The 23812-nt window shown below is 49.4% G+C and overlaps 1 protein-coding gene across 2 annotated transcripts in view; it reads left to right on the top strand.

Moving 5' to 3' along the window:
• Nucleotides 1–23437, top strand: part of LOC144111210 (uncharacterized) — a 72064-nt gene extending 48627 nt beyond the window's left edge. The window contains exons 4-8 of one of the 2 annotated variants that reach the window (XR_013310000.1): nt 12854–12926; nt 13719–13957; nt 14710–14995; nt 17658–19671; nt 19734–23437. Coding sequence is in view for 1 of the 2 variants with exons in the window: in XM_077644421.1 (XP_077500547.1) it covers nt 12854–12926; nt 13719–13957; nt 14710–14995; nt 17658–18891 (1832 nt within the window). In the remaining variant the exon portion in view is untranslated. Of the gene's footprint in view, nt 1–12853; nt 12927–13718; nt 13958–14709; nt 14996–17657 lie in introns of both variants that reach the window. The other variant, XM_077644421.1, reaches the window with a different exon arrangement.
• Nucleotides 23438–23812: the final 375 nt, after the last annotated feature.

The raw sequence follows: 23812 nt of genomic DNA on the forward strand, positions 1-23812 counted from the left end.
GTGCGATCGTGGGCCGAGATAGCGAAGATGCTCTTGAAACGATACACACTGTGCACGCAGCGTCGCGTCGAGCAGGCACTGCGCCTCGTCTGAGCCACCCCGTTTCGAGGGCAGCTTGACGACTGCTTTTTCCTTCTCGACACGATTGCGTCGGGAGCTGACACGACCTGCGCTTTGTTGCTCCTACTCACGCACTACGTATTCAGGGTCACTAAAACGAAGCGCCAACAGCGGAGCGGAACAGCTTCTGAAACAAGCACCCATGTTGACAACCCCTGTTGTCGGGTTCTGCTGGCGTCAGCTTCTTCTGCGAAGCGTCCAGTTCAAGCACGCCTGGAGAAGTTGCCTAGTGTGAAGCAGACCTTATTTAAAAGGGGTAAGACGCCAAACATTCAGACTGTAAAACGCCTGCCGTTGGCTCCCTCTCTATGGGAGAACATCGACGGGGAAGTGCTGGACGCAAAAAAGTGTCTAAAAGATAATTTTAATTCGGTTCCAAAGCTTTCTTAAGTATGCTTTCTTGGGATCGAGACCAATTTCTATGGCGCGATATTTAAGGACGTATGAACCTTGGAACAGTAACCTTAAAAAGTAATGACGTCACAGCGCAGTCGCGTGACGTACGAAGAGCTTCGACCAGTGCCGAAGCGCGAAGATAAAGCAGTCTGTGTGTCCCAACTTTTGGGACTCGCGTGATTGGGCCGGATTGTTGGTCTTTCACGGATGTGACGTCATAGCACAGCCCGGCACCCAGTAAACCAAAATCACTCAGTACAAATAGTGCAGTAATTACCAAGCACCAAATAATTATGGGGCGTATTTCATGCTTGCTGAAGCAATACGCCACGTTTAAAACAAAAAGCGCGCAAATAAAAACAATAAAGTGGCCTTATATGGGCAGTGTAAGACGGGCCTTCTCACTGGACTAAGTGCTTTACTTATACCTTCTTTCCGACTTCCAGTCTTATGACCTGGAACAGAACTATAACTCCGTCTAATGGCGTCTCTCATAGCCTGAGTCGCTTTGGGCGTTAAACTTCCATAAACTAAACTAAACTAAACTAAACTAAACTAAACTAAACCATCTAATGGATCCTCGTATTCTACATCCCCTAACCATGGCCACATGTACTCCTTTGCCTCAATTAAAGTTCATTTATTCATTCATTGCCGCCGCCCCTTTAAGAGAGTAACTTTTCGTCAGTATCCAAGTGAACGCAACCGTAAGGATACTGCTGTGTTGACTACTATAGGAAACATGAGATCTACCGAAAAGCTTGCACGGGATTGTTCTCGGCTCATCCTTTCTACGGCCCGCAACGCAACAGTACGCAAAACAGATCGCGTGTCTTGGAATGATAACGTCGCTTCTGGAACAACATCACCGGTTGCGACGCAGATGTGATGGTACATAAACATAACGTGCGGCTAGTTGCGTCACACCGGAGAGCCACTTCGCTTCGTCAGAATGCTAGGCGAAGAAAAGGATCGGCTTAAGGCGTGAATATTCGCTTTAGACGGTTCGCCATTAACTTTAAAGAATATTCTTAGAGTTGAACGCATAAATGCCATATTTATCGCAACTGTATTGTAATGCTGTCCATAGATGAATGCATAAATTCTATGTTTACGATGAATCACAACTTTACATTATGCTGCCGATTTTTTTTTGTTCTCGTTTTTGTTAAACGTGTACCTTCTACTTCTGTGCGGCAACTGCTGCGCTGCATTGCTACAAGCTAGTGCTGGGACTAAGGGGCCTAGCCAGGTAATGTTTGCTATAGTAGGATACAACTTTAAACAAAGCAGTTTGTTAACATTGGGCCACGATCCGCGGCGTCCTGTATTACTCCTCTAGCCAATCACAACACTTTTTAATGTTTGACTTTATTAAGCAATCCAGGTATCAAAAGTCTTGAGCTTGTCATTTTTACTTGTAATCAGCCTCTTGTTTACGTAACAAGAGAAGGTTTAACAACGTAATACTTTTTAGTCGTGGAGGAATTCTGTGCGGCGGTCCTGAAAGTCGGCGAAGCTGCACTGCAGACTTGCGCCTCTGCTGCACGACAGCACTTGCGCAAGTACTTACGCAATGCCAAAAACACAATAAAGCAACGAAGACAAATCTTTCACAAACAGCAAATATTCTGGGAGAGCAGTGTGGCTTTCCTCTTCCAAACACGTAGGTGTGCCCGGGTTAATTCTGATGAATTACGGCTTCTTTCCCCCTTCTTCTCATGCTTTGAGGTCATTTATTGGGTTAACAATATTGGGCCAACGTTTTTCCACGGTCGACCGAGTGGCGTCATCGGCTTCACGCCGTGACGGCCACACCACGGATACCTCGCAGCAGCAGCAGCAGCACCTTCAACCCCAATCGGAAACACTATGCCTTGTAGTGCAGTCGGGCATTGTGGAGCAGTCAGGCGTTGAAACAATGCTCTCAGTGTATTAAGTTTGCAACTGGCTTCACCGAGATGCCGGGCGGTCTGGCCTGTTTTGCGTTGAGCTTACCCCACGGTCCGCGCTTACACAAAAGCAAACCAGAATTAAACCATGAGAGCCGGATAATGCAAAAGGAAAACTTTTGAGCGTCGAACGAAGGTTGCGAGAATGTCGCGCGCTTGATCGGAGTTACCGAGACGGCCAGCAGGCCCTGCGATACGCGTGGCTGAAGATCCGCATGCAACGGACCAGCTATTATCGCATCTCCGTGTCTCTTTGCTTTCAGGCGCCGCCGCATACGAGAGCAAGATTCGTTTTCCAGATCGTATAGGAGACTTGGGCGACCAAGTTCTATCCAGGGTCGACCGCCCGGCACAAGGCGCCTATGCGTGCTCCGGTGTTCCATTTAATCCATCTCTTGGTTTTCTTCGGAAACCGGGCACCTATATAGCTGGGTCGCAAAGCCTTTCAGTCAGGAAACAAAATAAAACGGGCGCAGCAAAGCCGGTCGGGCAGAACGCCGGTGTCGTCTGCTCGCGTCGCAAGGGGGAATTGCAGAAGTGCAGACGACGTGCGAAAACCGCTGCAGAGCTGCGAGAAGTGTACCGTCTTAGAGATTGGCTTTTATGTTGGCTTTGGCTTCGTTGACGGACCATGGACTCACATCCCTTTCCCGTCCATAACTGAACGTATAGGCACGGAGCACCCGGTGCGCCTTGAATAAATATTGCACAAATGTATTCCCCCACCAACTGCTTGTAAGAGCCCCGGCATACTGTCGAGGGTGTCACCTTTATCGTCTGCTCCTTTTTCCTCTTTTTCGTCTGCTCATTCTTCCAGCCTGACCTGGATGACATAGATAGCCTATCCTACTACCTATGCAGCTATGTATGCGGCGTATACGCTGTATACTATGTCATGGATATACATAGGGTCCTTCGTTTTCACCCCTTACTTTTTGACTATTCTGTCTGAGAGGGGGGGTCTGTGCTATTTCTGAAGGTGTAACTCGGGCACAAGTCCGGCTTTTCAGAAAATACTTGCGACATTCGTTTTTTTTTCCTTTATTTTGCCAAACAAATACAATTTTTGTGCTTTAAGGATAACAAATACAAATGGCAGGCCTTTGCAAAGCCTCAAAGGCCTTGACTGGCCGTGCCTGGCAGTCAGGTCACAGAAAAAGTGCGCACAACTGTTAACGAAATATCGAATTTAAAATATAAAAATGTTTTTTATACTTAGAATGTTCTAAGTGCTTCCTTAATCTCGAGTCTTTCCTTCGCATTTAGCACAGGCGCTGGTAAATTTATAAATGTGGCTGGAATATAAAGTTCACACGTTGTTTTTCCATATTTTGTCGCAGCCATGGGGATCAGGAGCGGTTCTTTTGGTCTTAGGCAGCGGGCTGGGGTATACTTCGGGGTTGTACTTTTCGGGGTTTTTCTTGGTTTTTAGTTTTTTTCACCCGCCGCAGCGGCTCAGTTGCTAGGATGCTCGGCTACTGATCCGGAGTTCCCGGGTTCGAACCCGACCCCGGCGGCTGCGTTTTTATGGATGCAAAACGCTAAGGCGCCCGTGTGCTGTGCGATATCAGTGCACGTTAAAGAACCCCAAGTGGCCGAAATTATTCCGGAGCCCTCCACTATGGCACCTCTTTTTTCCTCTCTTATTTCACTGCCTCCTTTATCACTTCACTTACACTAACTACAGCAAAGAACCAACTTGCCCAAACCAAAGTTCTTGTTGTGGCAGACACACTGCACAGGAGCGATAGGCTGCTGCGTTCACTGGGTGACCAACCTCTCGCGATAAACCATCAACTGCCACCTGCCACGGTGGCAGGGTGGGTGCGTTGCCTATCCAGTGTGCGGAACGCACTCAACGTTACAGACACGAAGCCGCGTCAGCTCGGCTAGATCGTGTGGTCAGGCAGCAGCCGTCCCGTAGCTGTGGAACTCCGGCGCAGCGACGGCGATGACTCGGTTCGGCGCCTTGGCGAAGTCACATAATGCGTCACATGTTGGCAGCGGCGCAACAAGGACGTTCCAGGTCAAACTGCAGCCCAGGTGGAATTAGGCGCCGCTAGCCCAGTAAAGCTTTAGCTTTAAAACGATATTCGAGATGGGGGAAGGAAGTGTGCGGTCTTTATTCGCAGACCACTCATTAATGCGTGTGTATAGGAAACAACGGTAAGTGCTGAAGACGGCCCTATGACACATTCTTTGACGACAAACGTACGAATTTTGCGGGGTAGGAGGCTTATAGTGTTTTTTGCGCATGGATGGAGGTTGAAGACAGCGACATACAATGCTCAACACCTGTAATAGTAATGCACATTGGACAATCTCCCGCCGTGGGTATGTGTCATTCAGCCTGAGGACATCGTCATGATCACGTGTGTGTGGCAGTTGAACACGAGGTGTGACCGTTGCGGCGATAGTATAGTGCTCTCGTTCAGTGGCCAGCGAGCTGATCTTTCCGCACCGCCGCGGGTTCGAGGCACAGTCGCGGCAATATTTATTTCATTTCTGCAGGTACCCCTGATGCTTCACGTCCATCGATTTTGCGGGGTAGGAAGCTAATAGTGCTTTCGCATTAAAACCGAGTTCGAATGTCACTTTGCACCCGCCGCGATGGCTCAGTGGTTAGGGTGCACCGCTAATGATCCGGAGCACCAAGGTTCGAACCCGACCGTGGCGGCCGCGTTTCGATGGAGACGAAACGCAAAGGAGCCCGTGTGCTGTGCGATGTCAGTGCACGTTAAAGATCCCCAGGTGGTCTAAATTATTCCGGAGCCCTCTACAACGGCACCTCTTTCTTCCCTTATTCTTTCACTCCCTCCATTATACCTCCCTTACGGCGCGGTTCAGGTTTCCAACGATATATGAGACACCGCGCCATTTCCTTTCCCCAAGAGCGAATTTTCAATTTCCAATGTCACCTTGCTCACGGCAAATGGTCAGCATTGTCGCATGACGGCGTCGACTGTCGGAGCGTGGGGTGGGTCGGCAGGGCACAAGTTGTCTGCGTAAACGCTGTAAGCGAAATATGTGCCCGGGTTAAGGTCGGTACCGCCGCTGGTGCCTACTGTTCGAGAGCCCTGCAGACATGGGACAGAAGGCCACGGGACCGGTACAAAGCCTGGACAGCCTCTTTGCAGCCGTGTTGCATTACGTCATCACCAGCGGAGCGTGCACATGCGTCGCTATCCTCGTGTCGTTCGCTCACTTCCACCCCCAAGTTTGCGAACAGGCTTTTATGCGTCAAGTTTCGCCATCTTTTGACGGGCAATTCACTTGTTAGAGGGGGAACTACAGAGTGAGCAAACCTTTATTAAGGAAATAGAGAGGATAAGTCGGCGCAGTTGTTGAATGCCGACATCATCTTGGTCCGCCTCTGTATACTGGGATGCCGCAGGATCCCGCCGCTTCGCGAGCCCGGCGTGCGAGGGGAGCTTGTGCCGCCCCCCCCCCCCCCCCCCGAGCACTCGAGGAGGAAGGTCTCCCAAGCCTCCTTAGTGGGGTTTGGGTTGGTGTGGAGAGGGAAGTGGGGACTTTGTTGACAGGCCCACACCTTGTGGGATAGAGTACAGAGCTCGTCACAGTGTGGGCACAAAGGATTCATTTCGGGACATAGCGAGCAGCCGTGGTGGGACACCAGTGTGCGTGTTCATCTGTAGCTGTCGCAGAATGCTTTCGTCTGCCTTCGACAGCCCCTTTGCTGGTGGAGGGAACAGGCGATGCCTGTCTTAGTAACAGTCGACGATTTCTCGAAACCGCAGAAGCGGTCGGCTAGGCTCATCGATTGGGGAGGTCGTGGGAGTAGGTGCCCGGAGGATAAGTGTTCGGGCAGCCGCATTCGCAGCTTCGTTACCACGGAGTCCCTGATGGGCCGGCGCCCACACGATGCGTCTAACGCGTGATTGGGCGCTGGATGTACAACATGGTTCAAAACCAGGCGCGTTCTACGTTGACGTCGCAGGTCCGACTCCACCGGGCCTCTACACGGTAGCCGTAGTCCACCAGAACTTGCAAACCAATGGGAACTAGACTCTCTTATATGATTCGTGCAAGCAGGTGAAGTTCTTTTTGGTGGATGAACACGATGTCGAGGTCGCGCTGCATCGCTGTACTTCAGTCATCACGTAGTGGCCTGGTTTTTTTATTCGAGTTTTGTGGAAAGGAAATGGTGCAGTATCTGTCTCACATATCGTTGGACGCCTGAACCGCGCTGTAAGGGAAGGAATGAAGGAGGGACTAAGAGAAAAAAGGAAGAAAGAGGTGCCGTAGTGGAGGGCTCCGGAATAATTTCGACCACCTGGGGATCGTTAACGTGAACTGACATCGCACAGCACACGGGCGCCTTCACGTTTCGCCTCCATCGAAAGCAGTTACCAAAAAAGCCATCAAAGCTGGGCGCAGTTCAATCGTACAAGTAGCTGTATTGGGCCTCGGCATTAACGTATCAGCTCCTGCGTCTGACGGTGTTAATGATTAAAACATTATTACACCGAAAGAGGAGAACCAACCCGAAAATCGGTTTTCACAGCTTTAGAGGAGGTCGGCAGGGATCCCTTGGGGCGCTGCGGCCTCCAACGTGTGCTGGACGATCCAGCGCTGTAGTGGTGCACATGTCAGGTTTTTGTGAGTTGTATATATAACTGTGACATGCACAGTGGGGAGACTAACGTCGGATATAGTGTGCTGTGTAGCCATGGATTAGGGAAAGTTCAGACTGCAGTTTTTGCCAGAGTATACTGCCTCTCTTCTAAGGAAGCTCTTGTCTGTGGGAAGGCAAATACATGACCCTACTCTGTAATGTTACAAATTGCCGACAAGTTACCAAAAATGTCGGCTTTGTTTGTTTGGTACTACCGTCACACCCCGACCGCTAATGGAAACGAGTGCTTTCAAAGACTACAAAGTTCATAGCATAACACGGACCGCTCAAAGGAGCACTGGATTTTTAAGCAAACGTCACGATATTTTTCGCAGCTTCTTCGGCGCATGAGCGATATTAGAAGGTATACATCTGCCTTTCCCATTCTGCACTCAATCTTAAAGCTACTCTTTAATTTCACGGTGCGTTCGTCAGAAACACAGTCTACCATTGCGAGGATAACGCATAAAATTTGATGGCTACCACGTAATCGAGTGAACAGTGAAGAATAATTTTTTTTAGTGGGGGGAAGGAAATGGCGCAGTATCTGTCTCATATATCGTTGGACACCTGAACCGCGCCGTAAGGGAAGGGATAAAGTAGCGAGTGAAAGAAGAAAGCAAGAAAGAGGTGCCGTAGTGGAGGGCTCCTGAATAATTTGGACCACCTGGGGATCTTTAACGTGCACTGACATCGCACAGCAAACGGGCGCCTTAGCGTTTTGCCTCCATAAAAACGCAGCCGCCGCGGTCGGGTTCGAGCCCTGGTATTCCGGACCAGTAGATGAAAATTGGTTTTTGGGGAAGGAAATGGCGCAGTAGCTGTCTCACATATTGGCGGACACCTGAACTGTGCTGTGAGGGAATGGACAGAGGAGAGAGTGAAAGAAGAAAGGAAGAAAGAGGCGCCGTATTGTAAAGGGCTCCGGAATAATTTCGGCCAGCTGGGAATCTTTGTCGTGCACTGACATCGCACAGCAGGGGGGCGCCTTAGCGTTTAATAATAATAATAATAATAATTGGTTTTGGGTGAAAGGAAATGGCGCAGTATCTGTCTCATATATCGTTGGACACCTGAACCGTGCCGTAAGGGAAGGGATAAAGGAGTAAGTGAAAGAACAAAGGAAGAAGTGGTGCCGTAGTGGAGGGCTCCGGAATAATTTCGACCACCTGGGGATCTTTAAGGTGCAGTGACATCACACAGCACACTGGCGCCTTAGCGTTTTTCCTCCATAAAAACGCCGACGCCGCGGTCGGGTTCGAACCCGGGAACTCCGGATCAGTAGTCGAGCGCCCGAACTACTGAGCCACCGCGGCGGGTTCCTTAGCGTTTCGCCTCCATAGAAATGCGGCCTCCGCGGTCGGGTTCGAACCCGGGTACTCCGGATCAGTTGCCGAGCGGCCTAATCACAGAGTCACCGCGGCGGGTCAAGAGTGAACAGCGACGCTTTAGAAAACTTGAAGCATCGATATTTCTGAAAAGAACTGCTCTGCTAGAGAGTTTTAGCTGGCCGGTTTTATGGTCCGCTCTGCTAACGCTGAGCCGCTAAGTATAAACGGCGTGAAGGGGCAGCGAGTATGCTTTAGCGAAAGGTTCCGCTGATACGGCTGATACGGCTAAGTGGAACGGTTTGGAGCTGTGGCGCCATCTGGCAGTGACAAATAGAACCGCGTTGCCAAAACAGAGTCAAAATTCGTCTTTCTATTTCATATTGTTTTATTGTTCCTTCTCTAGTTATTCACTGATGTTAAGTGAACATGTTCAGATTATGGACACGTCATGAAGCTGAATTAAGAAAAATGCGACTTCCAGAGCAATGCCACACTGCTCTGTTCATGTGACGAGTGGCCGCTTTCAGGAGTTATTTCAGTGTTTTTGCGGCTCCTATGCTGCGCACAGCAATCAGACTCCGGCAATGTCCGCTTCCTTTGCCTTGACTAAACTGGAGAGGAATCTATGATCTCTTGAGTTGGAAACGTTTGCAGTGTGTCGAGGTGAACACCTCTGCATATGAGCGCACGCGTCACTCAGCAGAAATCCACTCAATCTATTCAATAGAAAAATAAGATGAGATAGACGTGAAGGTAGTGACTTATTTTCTAAAATTTGCGTTGCTTACTGCCGAAAGTAGCCGGTAAGGGTGTCTACGTGGTTCCTCACAGCACGCAGCGTCTTATCGCTGTTGATTGCGACCACGACTCTTTCTGGTACCCGCGTCCACATGTACACACACGATCGAAAGGTGTCTCCGCAACTACGTCGCATTGCAAATAGCGATCCTTGTCGATCTTGAAGCGCTTTCGACGCTCGTAGTCAGGGAAATGAGCCCTTGAGATAGTTAAATTTTAAAGCGCTTTCACACGTTGCCGTCGAGGGGAAGGCCGCCACCTTAAACTAACCGGGAATCCAAGGCGTTTCCCTGCGATACAACGCTCCGATAAGCCGGCGCGCCAGCAGAATGGATGCGCCGCTCCGCTCACCCGCTGGCGAAGGAGCGTTCCGCGCATGCGCACTTCAGCCTAGGCTCCGCTCAGCAGTGGTGCGGACTGTAAAACAGGTCAGCTAAAACCGTCTTTGGCGACTAATGCAAGGCCAAACGTAGCAGTACATGCGTGAAGAAAAATCGAAAATTTTCTGAAAAATTACGCCACTCCTTTTATAACCCAATTATTTACTTACTTTAAATCTCATATAGGTGTCCAACGATATATGGGACAGATACTGCACCATTTCCTTTCCCCAAAAAACCAATCATTATTAAAACTCAGAAATTACCCACTCTCTTCCTACACTTCCTCCTCTATCCCTTTCCATGTAGCATGATTGAGGTGTCCACCGAGATGTGACATTTACTGCGCCATTTCCCTTTAACCAAAACCACTAAAACGACAGTGACCCAGTTTAAGAATTATCTGTAGGCGAATGCACAGTAATGCGCCTCCGGGCGAGCGGCTTGCTGGTTCTCGTCACCAGGAAGTTCGGGCGAAGCGCCCGTAGTTCCCTTGGCTATCACTATCACTACGTGGTGCATGGCTTTGAACATTCAAAAATAGCGCGTTGACATCATCGCTGAAGTAAGAAAGAAAAATATTTAAATGATGGCTGCAGAAAAGAAAGCGATAGGCCGCTAGGCGTAACGGCAATGGATGGATGGAAAACTTTATTAAGCAAGCGAGTTTGGACCGTGCAAGGTCTCAGGGCCACCGCACAGCCCTCACATTACGCGCATGTGTCCAGGCCACGTAGGGCCATGGCACTGGCACCCCGGTTCACACAGCGAAGTTGCGTGTCCGGGTCCCGCGACGCAAGGAGGGCCTCCCATTCCTCCCATGTACCGATGGCGGGCTGTCCCTGCGGGGGAGGATCGGCAGGGCAGCCGAAGAGGATGTGGTCCAGGGTGGCGTGCGGAGCGCCGCAGAGAGTAACGGCAAAGGCTTAATTCACTTTTCATTTAATCGGGTTCCACCTTGTGTTTTGTAGCGAAAGCGACATTGGCCACGGACTCGCAGTTTCGCCGTGCTTGCATTCCCACCGTGGTCGCACCGCACCACGTGACCAACCACGTGGCTGGTCACGTGACCAACCGCCTGACGAACCACGTGACCAGCCACGGCGCCGCGCCGCTGGCAGCTGCTCTCTTCTGAACTGTTCCGAACCAGATTTCGCCGCGATTTCGCCACCTGTATCCTGGCCTAACAGAGCTAGGCCATCATGATTTTTTCTTCCGTTGTCGGTCATGTTCTCCTTCAACTTTTTTTTTCTTGATTAGGAAAGGTGACCAACGTGGAACGTCCACTGGGACGCTGGTGATCTAGGTTGATAAAAATACCCGCAAGAAACATCGGCAGCAGCCTTGCCTATATAGCCGACGGCCTCGATGATCTCGTGTTTTTCTGCGCTGTGAGGCCAAGCCTCAGCGAAGTTATTCCTTTAACGCTGGAGTTTGGTTCAGTTTCAGGTGCCCGGATCGACAATTCTGTCAGTGCAGGTGGCCCTGGTTTGGTCCACCTTTAAAACCGCCAGAATGTTTCACGTTTCATGTACTTACGAGGCACTTTACACCACATTGTTCGTGGGTTGTTGCAAGTCAATTTAGTGACTGTCTTTCCGACCATCCTTGTTTCTTCCGATGTTCATGATCGTCCTTGTTTATGGGGGTTTAGGCATAAGGGGCATTTTACTGTTCATTTCCTACTGGTTTCTTTCTCTGTTGAGCTCTTGTTTATGGCGACGCGCCAACGGTTATACAAAGGATTGATTGCTATGCTCTTCCATCCGCCTACTTCCCTCCGCATACTTTGACCTGCCAGTACATCGCGTATTTTCAAGAGTGCATAAAATTTCTCTTTCGCCGTGCTAAAGGACATTCTTGTATAAGATAAACACGGATACTTTGCCGATGAGGGCATGGATCGATAAAAAGGCATTTCTATGTCGTCAGTAAACTGCCGTCTCTGCAACGATCCTTAAACGATTCAGCGCTGCTTGATCAGCAGTAAAGACGCAAGACTGCTTTGGGTGACCTTCAGCAGATATTAAAGAGATGTTTGTGGGGGTTTAACGTACCGAAGAGACTATGATAGACGCCGTAGTGAAGGGCTCCGGAAATTTCGACCAACTGGGGTTTTTTTAGCGTCCACTTACATCGCACAGTACACGGGCCTCTAGGATTTCGCCTCCATCGAAATTCGACCACCGCGGCCGGGACCGAACCCGCGTCTTTCGGGCCAGCAGCCGAGCGCCGTAACCACTCAGCCACCGCGGCGGCTAGATATTGAAGAGAATTAATAGGATTTCTCATACTGTACGCTTTTTTACTGCTATGCAGTATGCTTCATGAACCCATAGACGTGTTCTTCCTTATCCGACTACAAAGCATACGGACGTGGACATATTCTTAGTGAATGTCCTGCGTTTTTTCCCCTTCTGTGCTAGCGTTTTTTTTTTTCCTTTTGGTGTTATCGTTCCCTTCCATCGTTAAAAAATTTGTCAGTGAATCAGCGAGCTCAGTTACAGCCTCTTGTTATGTTTTGGAAAGGAAAACTTGCATGATGGACCCGCGTTGTGAATTTGTTGTTTCTGCAAAGTCTTATTTCAGCCAATTTGTTGTTCATCTTAGGCAAGCACATAACCAGATAGACTTTTCCTAGGTATGGTACTTTCGCTTGGTGGCAGCGTCAGCCTTGCCTGCCTTCTATAGGTCTTTGCTGCTTCGGCGTGTTTTTTTTAGGGCGAAAGCACTACTTGACGAGGTCTAAGCGGCTAACCGAGTTTGTGTGAAGCTTGACCATGAGGGTGACCGTGGCCAAACCATAAAGAAATAAAATAAACACTGCCGCGACATGGATTCGGAAACGCGGCGGCGCAAACAAACCAGCTTCGCAGGCCACTGCGCGAGAGCACTATGCCATTGCCGCAGCCCATCACGCCTCGTGTTAAACTGCAAACCCTCTCGCGATGTGTCTCCAAACATACTCGGCAGTGAACGCTGATTATGCACGAAAGAGGAATCTCTGGTAGCGACGCTGCACTCTAAACACAAATGGAGTAAAAAGGGAGTAAGTTGTCCTCGGCCACACTCTCTTTGATAAATGAGAGTGCGCTTGAGGACAGCTTACTCCTTTATAGGTGTGTTTTCGTTTAGGGTGTGCAGCCGCAGTGAGGAGGGTTTAACAAGAGCAAGCAGAGCGTTACCGAATAGGACTCAATGAACTGGAGCCCTCACAAGCGCTGCTCTTTTTTACCGCAGAGAAAAAGCTGCCAACCGCCCCGGTGGTCCGCACACCTCCTGCAGCTGGCTCCGGCCCACAGCCACCGAAAGGGTGAGGAAGGTGCCTCTTGTTGCCGCTTGGCAATGTCTGTTACGGCGATTCCCGTACCGGCATGAACCCGTCCCCTTCTTTCTAAAAACTGCATCTTTTTGAACACCAGGGCATCCTGGCTATTTTTGGTGCGGCTTCGAGTGCTGGGGTTGTGCTTTCTTTGCCCTGTTTTGCATGTAACTGGAGAGAATATCGTGTCAAACATCAAACTTTCGTCGCTGTATTTCACCACCAGAGGGCATTGTAGTGTCGGAAAGCTGCCACTACAGTGGAAGCCTTTGCTCTGTACTCTGAGATCCACAGACTCGTTGACTTACTTCCATTCATAAATTCGTGATTCGCTAAGGTAGCACGAACTTGCTGAGTCCAATGTGCGGAATGGCTCGCATATGTTCTAGCGGTGTTTTTATGCACCTCTTAGGCACCTAGAGGCACAATTCAGAGTCAGTTTTAGACGCAGTCTATTCCTGGACTGTCGCGGATGAGTACAGTTGTTATTATTGCTGAATATCTTGTGACAAATCAGTGGCACTCAAGCCTCCTTCGCCGCCTGGTAAAAAAAAAGCATGAGCTGATGGTTCGTCCTGATTTCTTCCCTTTTTTTCGCGGAGAAGTTCGCTAATGAGCAAACCGACAGGGCGCCAATGGTCTGCAGCTTTTAAGGCAATGTTCTGTGTCTGACGACTGCGCATAGAATACAACTGTTCAGCCCGAGCTCCCAGCACTCGTGCCACTTGCCCCCAAAGGGTGTGAGCTGAAGAGGTCTCATTTGCATCATGCCACACATCGCAGAAAGCCTGAGGTCCAGAGCGAGTCCGACCAGAAGCGAGCCCCCAAGCGCGACCCACCGGTCAAGTCGGCCGACAGCACCAGCAGCGCCAACATCGGCAATATCGGCAGCAGCAGCATCAGCGGGGGCGAAGCCAAGCCGGACGTGTCCACGCAGGTGAAGCAGGAGTCGACAGCTTCCGTGCCGGAAGCGCCCAATCGCAGCACGGGCGCGGTGCCCAAGCGGATTCCCGGCGACTCCGGTGGGTATCGATGTGTTAGTACTGGAATCTCTATTGTGAAGAAAGTCCCGTCCGACGTTCTGTTTGGTACACGTTAGACCTACTTACCACGGTTGGCAGGTGGCAGGTGGCGCCACGGTTGGCAGGTGGTAAAGAACGTGTAATGCGCACTACAGATAAGCGTTGCTATTCGACTAACAGAACGGATAAAAAGTTTAATTCCCAGGAATACCTAGTTACCTAACGTGCTGGTAATGCGATAGCTTTCGAAACTCTTGAAGCCTTCAGCCAATGAACGAATTCATGACTGACGACACGTTTTCTTCTCGGTGGGCCTATCAATCCTTTCAAACTAAGCCTAGTCCAAGACAGAAGGCATTAGATACCCGTTGGTTCAGATTCGTAATAATTTCGAACAAACAGTTTAACCCTCTTGTAACGAAACTGCTTATAACGAAATAATGAATATAAAGAAGGAATGACGATTCCTTTTGCAAACGTAGTAAGCACGGGCTGTAACGAAGCTGTAGATACAACGAACAAATCGCCAGGCCCGTTCAACTTCGTTATAACTTGGTTAGACTGTATAACCTCCGAGGAGCACTCCTGGCGCTAGTCATCGTAGTTGTATTGATTTTATGTTGCAACGAGAGTCGATGTATGATGCGGAGTAATTAAGAAACTGGCTTGATCCGAGTGGCGCAGGGCATGTGTTTCAAGATCACCGGGAGCTTGCCTTGCCGTGGTCGTAACTGAGCGCCCCGTGGATGCAGGGTCCAAGAGCAAGAGGTCGTCGGCGAGCCGCATTCAGAGGCAGGCGTCGGTGTGCATCCCGTGGTACGAGGAGGACGAGTGGTACCAGGAGCCGCAGTGCAGTCACTGGCCCAGCCCCCCTCTGAGGCGCCTGAGCGTGCCCGCCCGCTTGGCGCCTCCCCCCGCCACACCGCGGCGGGACCTGTCGGGTGAAGGCTGGTCGGAGGTGCCGGCATCTCTTCGAGAGTCGGCCAGCACAGAGAACCCGGGACTGCTAGAACAGAGCCTCGACCGGATGGCGCGAAGGTGCGTCCTTGCTGACTGTGCTGCTCTTGATAGAGGCGTACCTCCCACAGCCTACGTCTATATAACGTGCTGCTCGAGTGGCAATACATTTGCAGCGTCAAGTTATTTTACGCAAACGCAACAGGAGTTTCCAAATTCTGCTGACCTCAGTCTTAGCGGTCCGGGGTTCATCACTGATTCCAGCTAAGATACGAAACTCCGATTCTGGAGTCGGTCTTTCTGTGGGGATAGTTTTGGAGCGAGAGGTCTACTTCACGACCAACGCTGAAAAAGTCGGGCCATACCTGAAGCTTGAACTTGAATAAATAAATAAATACAATAAATATTGCCGCGACTGGGATTCGAACCCTGGGCGGCGCGAACAAATCACCTTCGCTGGCCACTGCATGAGAGCACTATGCTATTACCGCAGCCGATCACGGCTCCTGTTGCTGTTGTTGCCTTAGCCACATGGCACATACCGACGACGGCTGATAGGTCTCGTGTTATATTGTAGTAGTAGTCCTCATACGTTGCTGGCACATACCCACTGCGGCGGAGTGGCCAATACACAGGCGGTTAATTGCTGGAGACAGGAAAGTTTTGACGGGAAAAGGAGTGGTAATAGTATGTAGGCTGATAGATTGGAAGACGCAAGGGCAGGGGTCCTATTAACTTGGAGATCGAAGACAGGACAATGGCTTAATGTGCATAACAGTATGCAATGTCTGTAATGTTTCAATGCCGTACTGAGTGACACAAAGTCTTGCGCTGTGAATTGAACATCGTCGTCTTCATCAACTTCCATTTGCGGCGCGAACAGGTCCGATAAGATTAATCTCAGTGTGATATCGTTGCCAGACATGCCGACGACACAACCCAGCAAAACAAAACCATGAGCCAATGAGGCTAAAAACATGCTTTCGCATCTACTCGGTTTAACTACGTTAAAAGCCTATAATTTTTTCAGAGGTCAGCAGATGGGAACGTCTCGTGCGAGCGTGCACTGAGATGCTTGTCCTTGAAACTTTTACATTGTGAGTTCCGAGCAGTATTTTTTATACTGTGAGTAGTATGGCTTTAGGCAATCTGACAGTTCTAAACCAACACAGTGTGCTGGACATGGCGCGCAACTGTGCTGTTTGGTGGTCTTGTTTTTCCAACTGACTTGACCCTCGAAATTAAGGGCACACCAGAATAGGCACCATCACATTTGAAGATAGAATACAGAAATGGCACAGGACACTACTGTCAAAGAGCACCAAATTCAAAGAAACAAGAAACCCCCAGGACGTCTTAGCATGCAAAAAAGATGACAGTTAAGTCCAGTGTCGGTGAGCATAATAGACGGAGAGCTCACACATACGTCACTCAACCGAACGCGGCTGGATTTTGGAACGTCAGCCCTAAGGCGCGAGTACGATTAAAAAACTCTGTTGGCAGACTTAGTATTCTGCAGAAAAGAGGTGGTCAATGCCCACAAAGGTTTTCACGACGCCTCTGCACTTGCGTTTAGCGGTGGTCACAAGTGGCATTAGAGCGGCGATGGCTCCAAGATTGCGCATGTCCTGGCTAGTGAACGCGCCACACTTTCGATTGGGGAGCTATACTGTCGTAAGCATAAAAGTACTCATATTTTGGTATTGGCGTGCAGTTCCGCAGTGCCGTGCAACACGGACGAGCAGAGTGAAGAACAATGTCTCTTGCATGGTAGTAATCTCACGACACTCATGGTTGTAAGAGCCTGGTTATGTAATTCCACAATAAGGGTATTATCCAATTAGGGATGACATCCTTACATGGAATCCCCTTGATGCTGGCCCTAACATTATGATGGAAAAGAGATGTAATTTGAACCGAAGAAGAGGCAGGCTTTGAGAGACGTCAGCTTAAGCAACATTGTCGCTTGCACTGTTTGATGTATTTTCATCCTTTAAAGGGGCTCTCAAACACCTTCTCAGGAGAGTATACAAACTCGCCCGGTCACGACATTCTCTCGTCATGAATACCTCAAACATATACAGTTCTACGTGTGGCATAGGACAACACTTTACTTACTTTACCATATTTATAATTTAAATAACTAAATTTTTATCAATGAGCATTACTGGGAAATCTGCTTGAGCGTAATGCATATGTGAAATGGCGAGTCCTTTCCGACGATTTTTTCATGTACGCGCCCTCCTCCGTTGCACACTCCTGCGTGATCCTGCGTGATCAAAAAGTGACGAGAAGAAAAAGAAAAGCAAGAAGACGCTGAAATTCGTCTTGACCACAGATAACTCAGGTTCTACAAAACGCACTAAAAAAAATTCTTGCTGGAGGACAATCGTGAAGCAGCGTCCTTTAGCATCCCGTTAAGACAGCACTTTTTTCAGTCTCTTTCAGAGCCCCTTTAATGAAAAAAGTAAGTATTCGAAGCTTACTTTATAATATTTATAATTTAGGTAACCTAATGTATATCACGAATCATTACTTGGAAATATGGTTGAGCGTAATGCAAAGCCGAAATGGCGGCTTTTGTATATGTGTGACGACAGCTTACTCGAACACCTTTGGAATTTCGGTAATTATTCTATGAGCGCAGACCATCGCATAGTCGCAAGGCATATTGCGCTCTCGCTAAGCTAACGCAGTGCCAAGATTATCATTCACCCACACGTTGAAACTTGCTCTTCCGCAGGCTGCTTCTCAAGTCGCGCTCCCTGGAAGAGGAGCCGACGACGGGACGGTCCGTCGTCTGCTACAACGACATCGGCAGCAAGGAGGCCGTCGACTTCGAGGAGTCGCTCTCTTCGCCAGGCGCCCTGACGCCCGAGAGTGACGACCCCAGCGAGGAAGACGCCGAGACCGTGAGGATGCAGTACCGCCAGCTGTGGGAGCTCAGGGCCACCTTCGAAGAGGAGGAAACGACCACCGACTGTTTCGAGTCTGCGGAGGCCTCGTCGTGTCAGGTCATCGAAGAGGAAGACAGGAGGCTCTTGCAGCAGCATCGAAACACGGGCTTCAGCACTTCGCAGGAGTCCGAAGCCGCTGAAGAGCGGTCCGGGAGGCTGCAGAGCTTGCCTAGCGAAGTCCGTCGCCAGAATTACAAGGTCCTTTTGGCCCGACGGCTGCAGCGAAGGATCGAGAAGGGCTCGGCCGACAACAGCTTCGACAGCATGGAGACGGACTGTTCCTCGACGGACGCCAGCCGGACGGAAGGCGGCGTGACCACGTCTTCCTTCGACTCGACGACCGACAACACGGACGGTGGCGGCGCCGACGGCCAGGGACACCAGTCCCGCCTGCAGCAAATGAAGGCCGACAGCGGCTACAAGTCCATGGAGAGCAGTAACGGCAACAAGCCCGCCAAGCTTAGCCGAAAGCACGTTCCTCTCCAAGAACTGCACTCGGCTTCATCGTCGTCTTCCAGGAGGAGTGCACTCCGCAAGCGACGCCAGCTGGAAGGTCTGCAAATGAGGGCCCGCTCTGAGGAGGCCGGGCCGACGGCCGCCGAAGCGGCCGAAGCTCTCCAGTGCTCTAGTCTGTCCTCAGAGCCCCTGGGATCCCAAGAAGCACAGGGCAAGGTTTCCGTGTTCCAGAGGTTCTTCAGGTCGACGCGTCGCACGAGCAGTGCGCGGTCTTCTTCGGGAAACAGCGCCAAGCGCCTGCTGATGCGGGACTTCAGCATCGACCCCAAGTCGGACGCGCTTTTCAGGGAGTTTTCGAGACGTGACCCCGCCTACGACTCGCCGCGAAGTTGCTCGTCGGGACAAGGGGCGAGTCCGAGGCTCGGCTCTGCTAAGCTACTCTCTCCGCAGTTGAGCATCGAGGAGGAAGAAGGGTCGGAAGACTCACACTCTGCCATGGAAGATGACTGGAAGCCTCAGGGACCGTGTTGCGACGTGCCCATTGCTAGGCTACCGTCGGAATAGACAATTGACGGTCACCGCGCGCCCGAAGAACTGTGGGTCCGCTTTTGTTCCTTTTCGTCTTGTTCCAGAACACATGCCTTCCTTCCAGGAACTCTAAGCCAAGGGTAGTGAGTTTTGGAGGTGTACATTATACGGAAGGGTCACTCAGATTCTTGTATCACTGGCGACCGGCACCGATCTTTTATCAGTGATGACATTCCGGTGACATCTTCTACTGGGCGTAAGCACAGTTCGGGTCACAGAGGAAGAAAGGGGGTGCGTTATAGTGCCTACCACTGGTGATGTGCGCTATGTAGAACTCAAAGGTGATCCTTTTCGTGAACGGGTTTCCGAATTTCTTTGAAAATGCGTGCTTGGAGTTCGGTGTATTCACATCCAGAAAACGTTCGGCGTTTGCCTAACTTTTCACGCAGCCTTGGGCACAACTTTCGTTTGCTGTTTATTGGATGGGGAAACGGGGTGTGGAGCAGATGTTTTTGTTCGTACACATTTTTATTTATAGCGGTTCACCGCACCACCTGCTGTGTGGACAAGAAGCGCTCACATTTCCATATGAGACAAAAGCAGGGCACCTGTCAGATGCCTTTTGCTGTTTTCGCTGCTTTTCCCCCTTGGAGACGAATCTATTGCCTCCAGAAATTATAATCCAGCTTCAGAAAGCGGCACCGACCTGACGGCGTTGTCACTGCGCTGATGGGCTGGGTTGAATAGCGAGGAACTGTAGGCGTTTCTGTATGCGAAGCATGGTGTCGCTAAATGCCTTGAGCAATCCTTGAAGGAGTATCTTTTGAAATTTCTTCACTAACGAACTGGCCAGGACAAAGTCGAGAGTTCGAAGTTAGCATTACTTGCCATGGGGTTATGTGTATACAGTGATTCACATGAATGGACGCACAGTCGTCAGTGAACGCAGAAAAATGACAGTCGCGTGTCCCTTGTGAACTAAGGACCCTTGTTAGACCCGCAACGTAAGTAGTAAACTGAAACCTAAATTGTAACCGGGACACGTCCTCGCTGTGCAAGTTGGTTGCACTCGGTGATCATAAAACCCAACACTGGAAAGCAGAATGTGAGATGAAAGAGTACGACACAAGTGCTGACCTTCAAATCATTTTTTTAATTTGTGTGCCTGCCATTGTTGCCACCATCAGCCGGCTGGTGTACTCTGCAGAACAAAGACCTACTATAATCCTCTGCCTTTATCCCTGTCTTTCGTCAACCGCAGTGCCCCTACCCCGGGAATTCTTTCTAATCTCATTTTTCTACCTGAATCTCCCTCACCCCCCACTACGTATTTCCTTTCCTGTCACCCTAACAGATGACCGGTTATCTGATTATGTTGGGCTATGTCCTGGTTTTCTGCTAGGATGCCGCCAACTCAAGCTTCTTTTCCATTCCACATTACCCTCATCTTGCCTCTCAAGTTTACTGATGCTTTTTTTCTCCATAGCCCGCAGTGCGGTTGGCAATTTAATTTAAAGCCTTTTCGTTATCCGCCATATTTCGGCTTTATAAGTACTGGCAATGCACAAATGTAATGCAATTTACTCTTCATTGATACTGGTGGCCTAGTGTTCGCCATTTGAGAGCTCCCGACAAGCGCACTCCAACCCATTCTTATTCGATTGGTTAAACTAAATTCTCGAGCACCATTTACAAATGGTACATCACAAATATCATGACGTATGTCTACGTATATTCTCTCTAAAAAAATTTGCGCACACATAAGATACTGAAAAAGGAGATGAGGCATACTGGACAATGAAACTTTCAACTTATGAAAAAAAAGAACCGAATGTGTTGAAAGTTTGAACGTCTGCCTAGTCTGTTTCGCCTCCTTTGTTCATCTTTTATCTGTGCACAAACAGCTTATTAAAAATCGACTGTAAACCAAGAATCCCCATAAAAAGTTCTGCTAAAACAGGTCTACATAAGCTTACATGACCTCGTAGTCTTGCGAGAAAGGGTTTATTACAACGTTCTGGCCTAGGCCGCGCACTTCGTCAGGGAAAAAGTAGTTAAGAAAGTTAAGTTTAGAGTCAGCGCTTGTGTAGTGCACTTTCTTGTCGAGTGGCTGCCAGCGGGCACGAAAGAACCATGCAAAACTACGACTTGTAAATCTATCAGAAGATAGATTTTATCAGGCGTCACCGCACAGATTATCCTGCTGCGATTCCAAATGGTGCTGATTTGTTTCTCAAAAGTGCGGTATCAAGTTGGTCTTCGCTTCTTGTGGTCAGTAATTCAGTGCTCGAATTACTTCAGCTGTTCAATTAAAAATCATTATAGCGAACTTTATTACGTCCATTTTAGGTCGGCTCCTAATCGTTTTGTGATCCTAAAATACGCACATTACGCGAGCTGTACGCAAAAAAAAAAAGTTTTGTAAATATGCTTACCTTCGCCTACCATCTCCGCAGCTTTTATTTGGCCCTCTCTGGATTGCATTCACATCAGAGTACGGTATGATCGCAAACCCTGAATTAGGTCTGCACAGAAGATTGTTTCTTGACACCTAATTCTGCAATGACTTCCAAATATTGTTAGAAACCAAACCTCGCGGCGCGTCTTTAAGTTCGACAGGGAAGCGGCACGAGTTTGCCTACTTTATGCCAGCAGCATGCTACCAGTCATAAAGGACGACTGCGCAAACAAGGCGTTTTCGTACAGAGCGCTCGTTTCTGAAGTCTGCGGTATAAAGACGATGAGTTCTTTGAGGGACTGGAACTAAGTTTGGGTTTCAAGCACGCTCATTATTGGTAACCACCGTTCCGATTCCTGCTGTTATCTGTTAGAGAGTTTTAGCATAGTGTATACAGCCCTTAGGTGCATGCACGTGAACTTTCGGCGCCATCTGCACATGCGCACTGAAGGCTGCATCCGCGGTGACCAATGAGGATGGGTGATATATGCAAAGCTAAAACTCTCTAATAAGCCGAGTACCCAACACCAAGGACTCCGGCGAGTCTGCGTGCGACAGCCCTCGATCAAACGAAAGATTACATAAGTACAACAGGATGACGAATCTCGAATACACCTTTTATCTCTGTTCAAGAACATCCTCCTTGCGTGTCGAGCTCCGGCTAACCTTAACACCCAGCTTCCCGATCTTGTGACTGGGCTCAACACTCGACCGCGGTCGTGTGTAACAGCTCACGGCCTACGCCCAAACAAGCCTTGCAAGACTGCGCGCATCAAGTTGTAAATAGTTTTTACCTTATCCCCTCAGCTAGGTGTTGTAGACAAACCCCTCTCATCTACCATGCTTGCAGATGCGGAAGAGCTGCTCATTCTCGCAGAGTACCTTTCTTTGGCGGCTGTTGTAATAACCGCGAGTGCTTTCTGTATTTTTTTTTCCTATGCGAGCGGGGATGTGTAAGCGCGCATAATATTCTTAACTGTATACATCGCAGTACAAGCCAGTCTTGATTACTCGTAGTTGAGTTCACACCATATTATCCTCGCCACAGTACTTTCCATGTTCTGGGAGCACCGTTTCTTTTTTTTTCACTCAGGTTTATTCGTCATCTGGACGCTGTTTCACAACATACCCTGTGCTCGGTAAGAAGGTTAATGTACGTGTGGTTGAGAAGACCGTGCCTGTAGCAAGTTTTCTCATGTTTATTTTTTTTGTATCTGCTCATGCAACCAGCGCAGAAAGAGTTTGGCCAAACTTAAATTCACTTCTATGGGCATCAATGCGTGTGCACAGCAGCTGTTTTGTGCGCAAGCTTTTGCTTTTGGTGTTGAACAGTAAGCCGTCTAGCTGCCTTAAACTGGCGAGAGTTTGTGAAAAAAAGACGAAAAAGAAAAAGAAACATTTGTACAGACAAGCAAGTTTGTTTTCGTGATAAAAGAAGCGGTCGATGGACGCCTGTATAATGCCTGTTATTTGTAGTTAGCAGTGGAATCGACAGTGTGACTATCGTCGACGAAAATTTTTCATTCATGTTTCTGCTGCCTTAACATATATGTGCTTTGGCTTGTTTTGTTACGGAGCTTTCCCGTCTTGTACTATGTGTTTTGACAAGGGCATGGCCGAGACGGCTGTTGAAGGTGTTTTATATAGTTTAATTCGAATATTTGTCGTGTATAGGAGAACCACGGCCAATGACAGATTCGCTGTTGGCGTAAACACGCCGTGTCGGCGTGGAGGTTATTCCTAGCGGGCTAATGATATCTGCCCACTGGCACTACGGGAACAATGGGGTGTTTTTACAGACAGGTAAGGTCTCTACTGTTCTCGTGCCGTTACCACCGATAATCAAATGCGCCGAGCACGGCTATAAAAGGGTTCAGAACTGTGCCACATCGCAATTTTTTCCCCTGAAATTCTGGTTGGAACGGCTCATTTCTCAGTGATGCCCACTCTCGGATGCACAATGTCTGGAAGATGTCTTCGTGCACTTTTTAAAGAGAGCGCCTCACGAGACCTCCACAGGACTGTATATGTGTCGGCAAACGGAGCAGCGGGTTTTGTTTTACGCTCTGAAACCTTGAGTGATCTCTTGATGGTTCATGAATTAAAAAAAAAACATAAGAAGTTTAAAACGTGCAATTTTTTTTCTTAAAGCTCAGGAGGTAGACTTCTTGCATGTTTGGCGTGTGCTGGAGGACTGCCGGCGAAAAACTACGTGCCGTATTCCTCGGGTGGCGGAATTACAGCGCCCTTTTCAACTGAGACTGATGCCGTTCAGTGAAACGGTCGGAACTTAATCTCTACGAACGAGAGATATTTAGCGTAACGCGATCCGCTACCATGATCCGCTTCCGCGAAGAGAAACTACGCATGCGCCGGCCATCCCAAGGGCGCCAGATGGCGCCAGGTGTCGGCAAGCTGCGCGCACACTTGCCGTGTCGGTACCAATCGGCGCGTGTGCAATGGCGGCGGGCAGAAGCACACTAGAGTAGCGAATCGCGG

Source organism: Amblyomma americanum, chromosome 11 (genome assembly GCF_052857255.1).
Source record: "Amblyomma americanum isolate KBUSLIRL-KWMA chromosome 11, ASM5285725v1, whole genome shotgun sequence".
In the NCBI taxonomy this organism is placed as follows: Eukaryota; Metazoa; Arthropoda; class Arachnida; order Ixodida; family Ixodidae; genus Amblyomma; species Amblyomma americanum.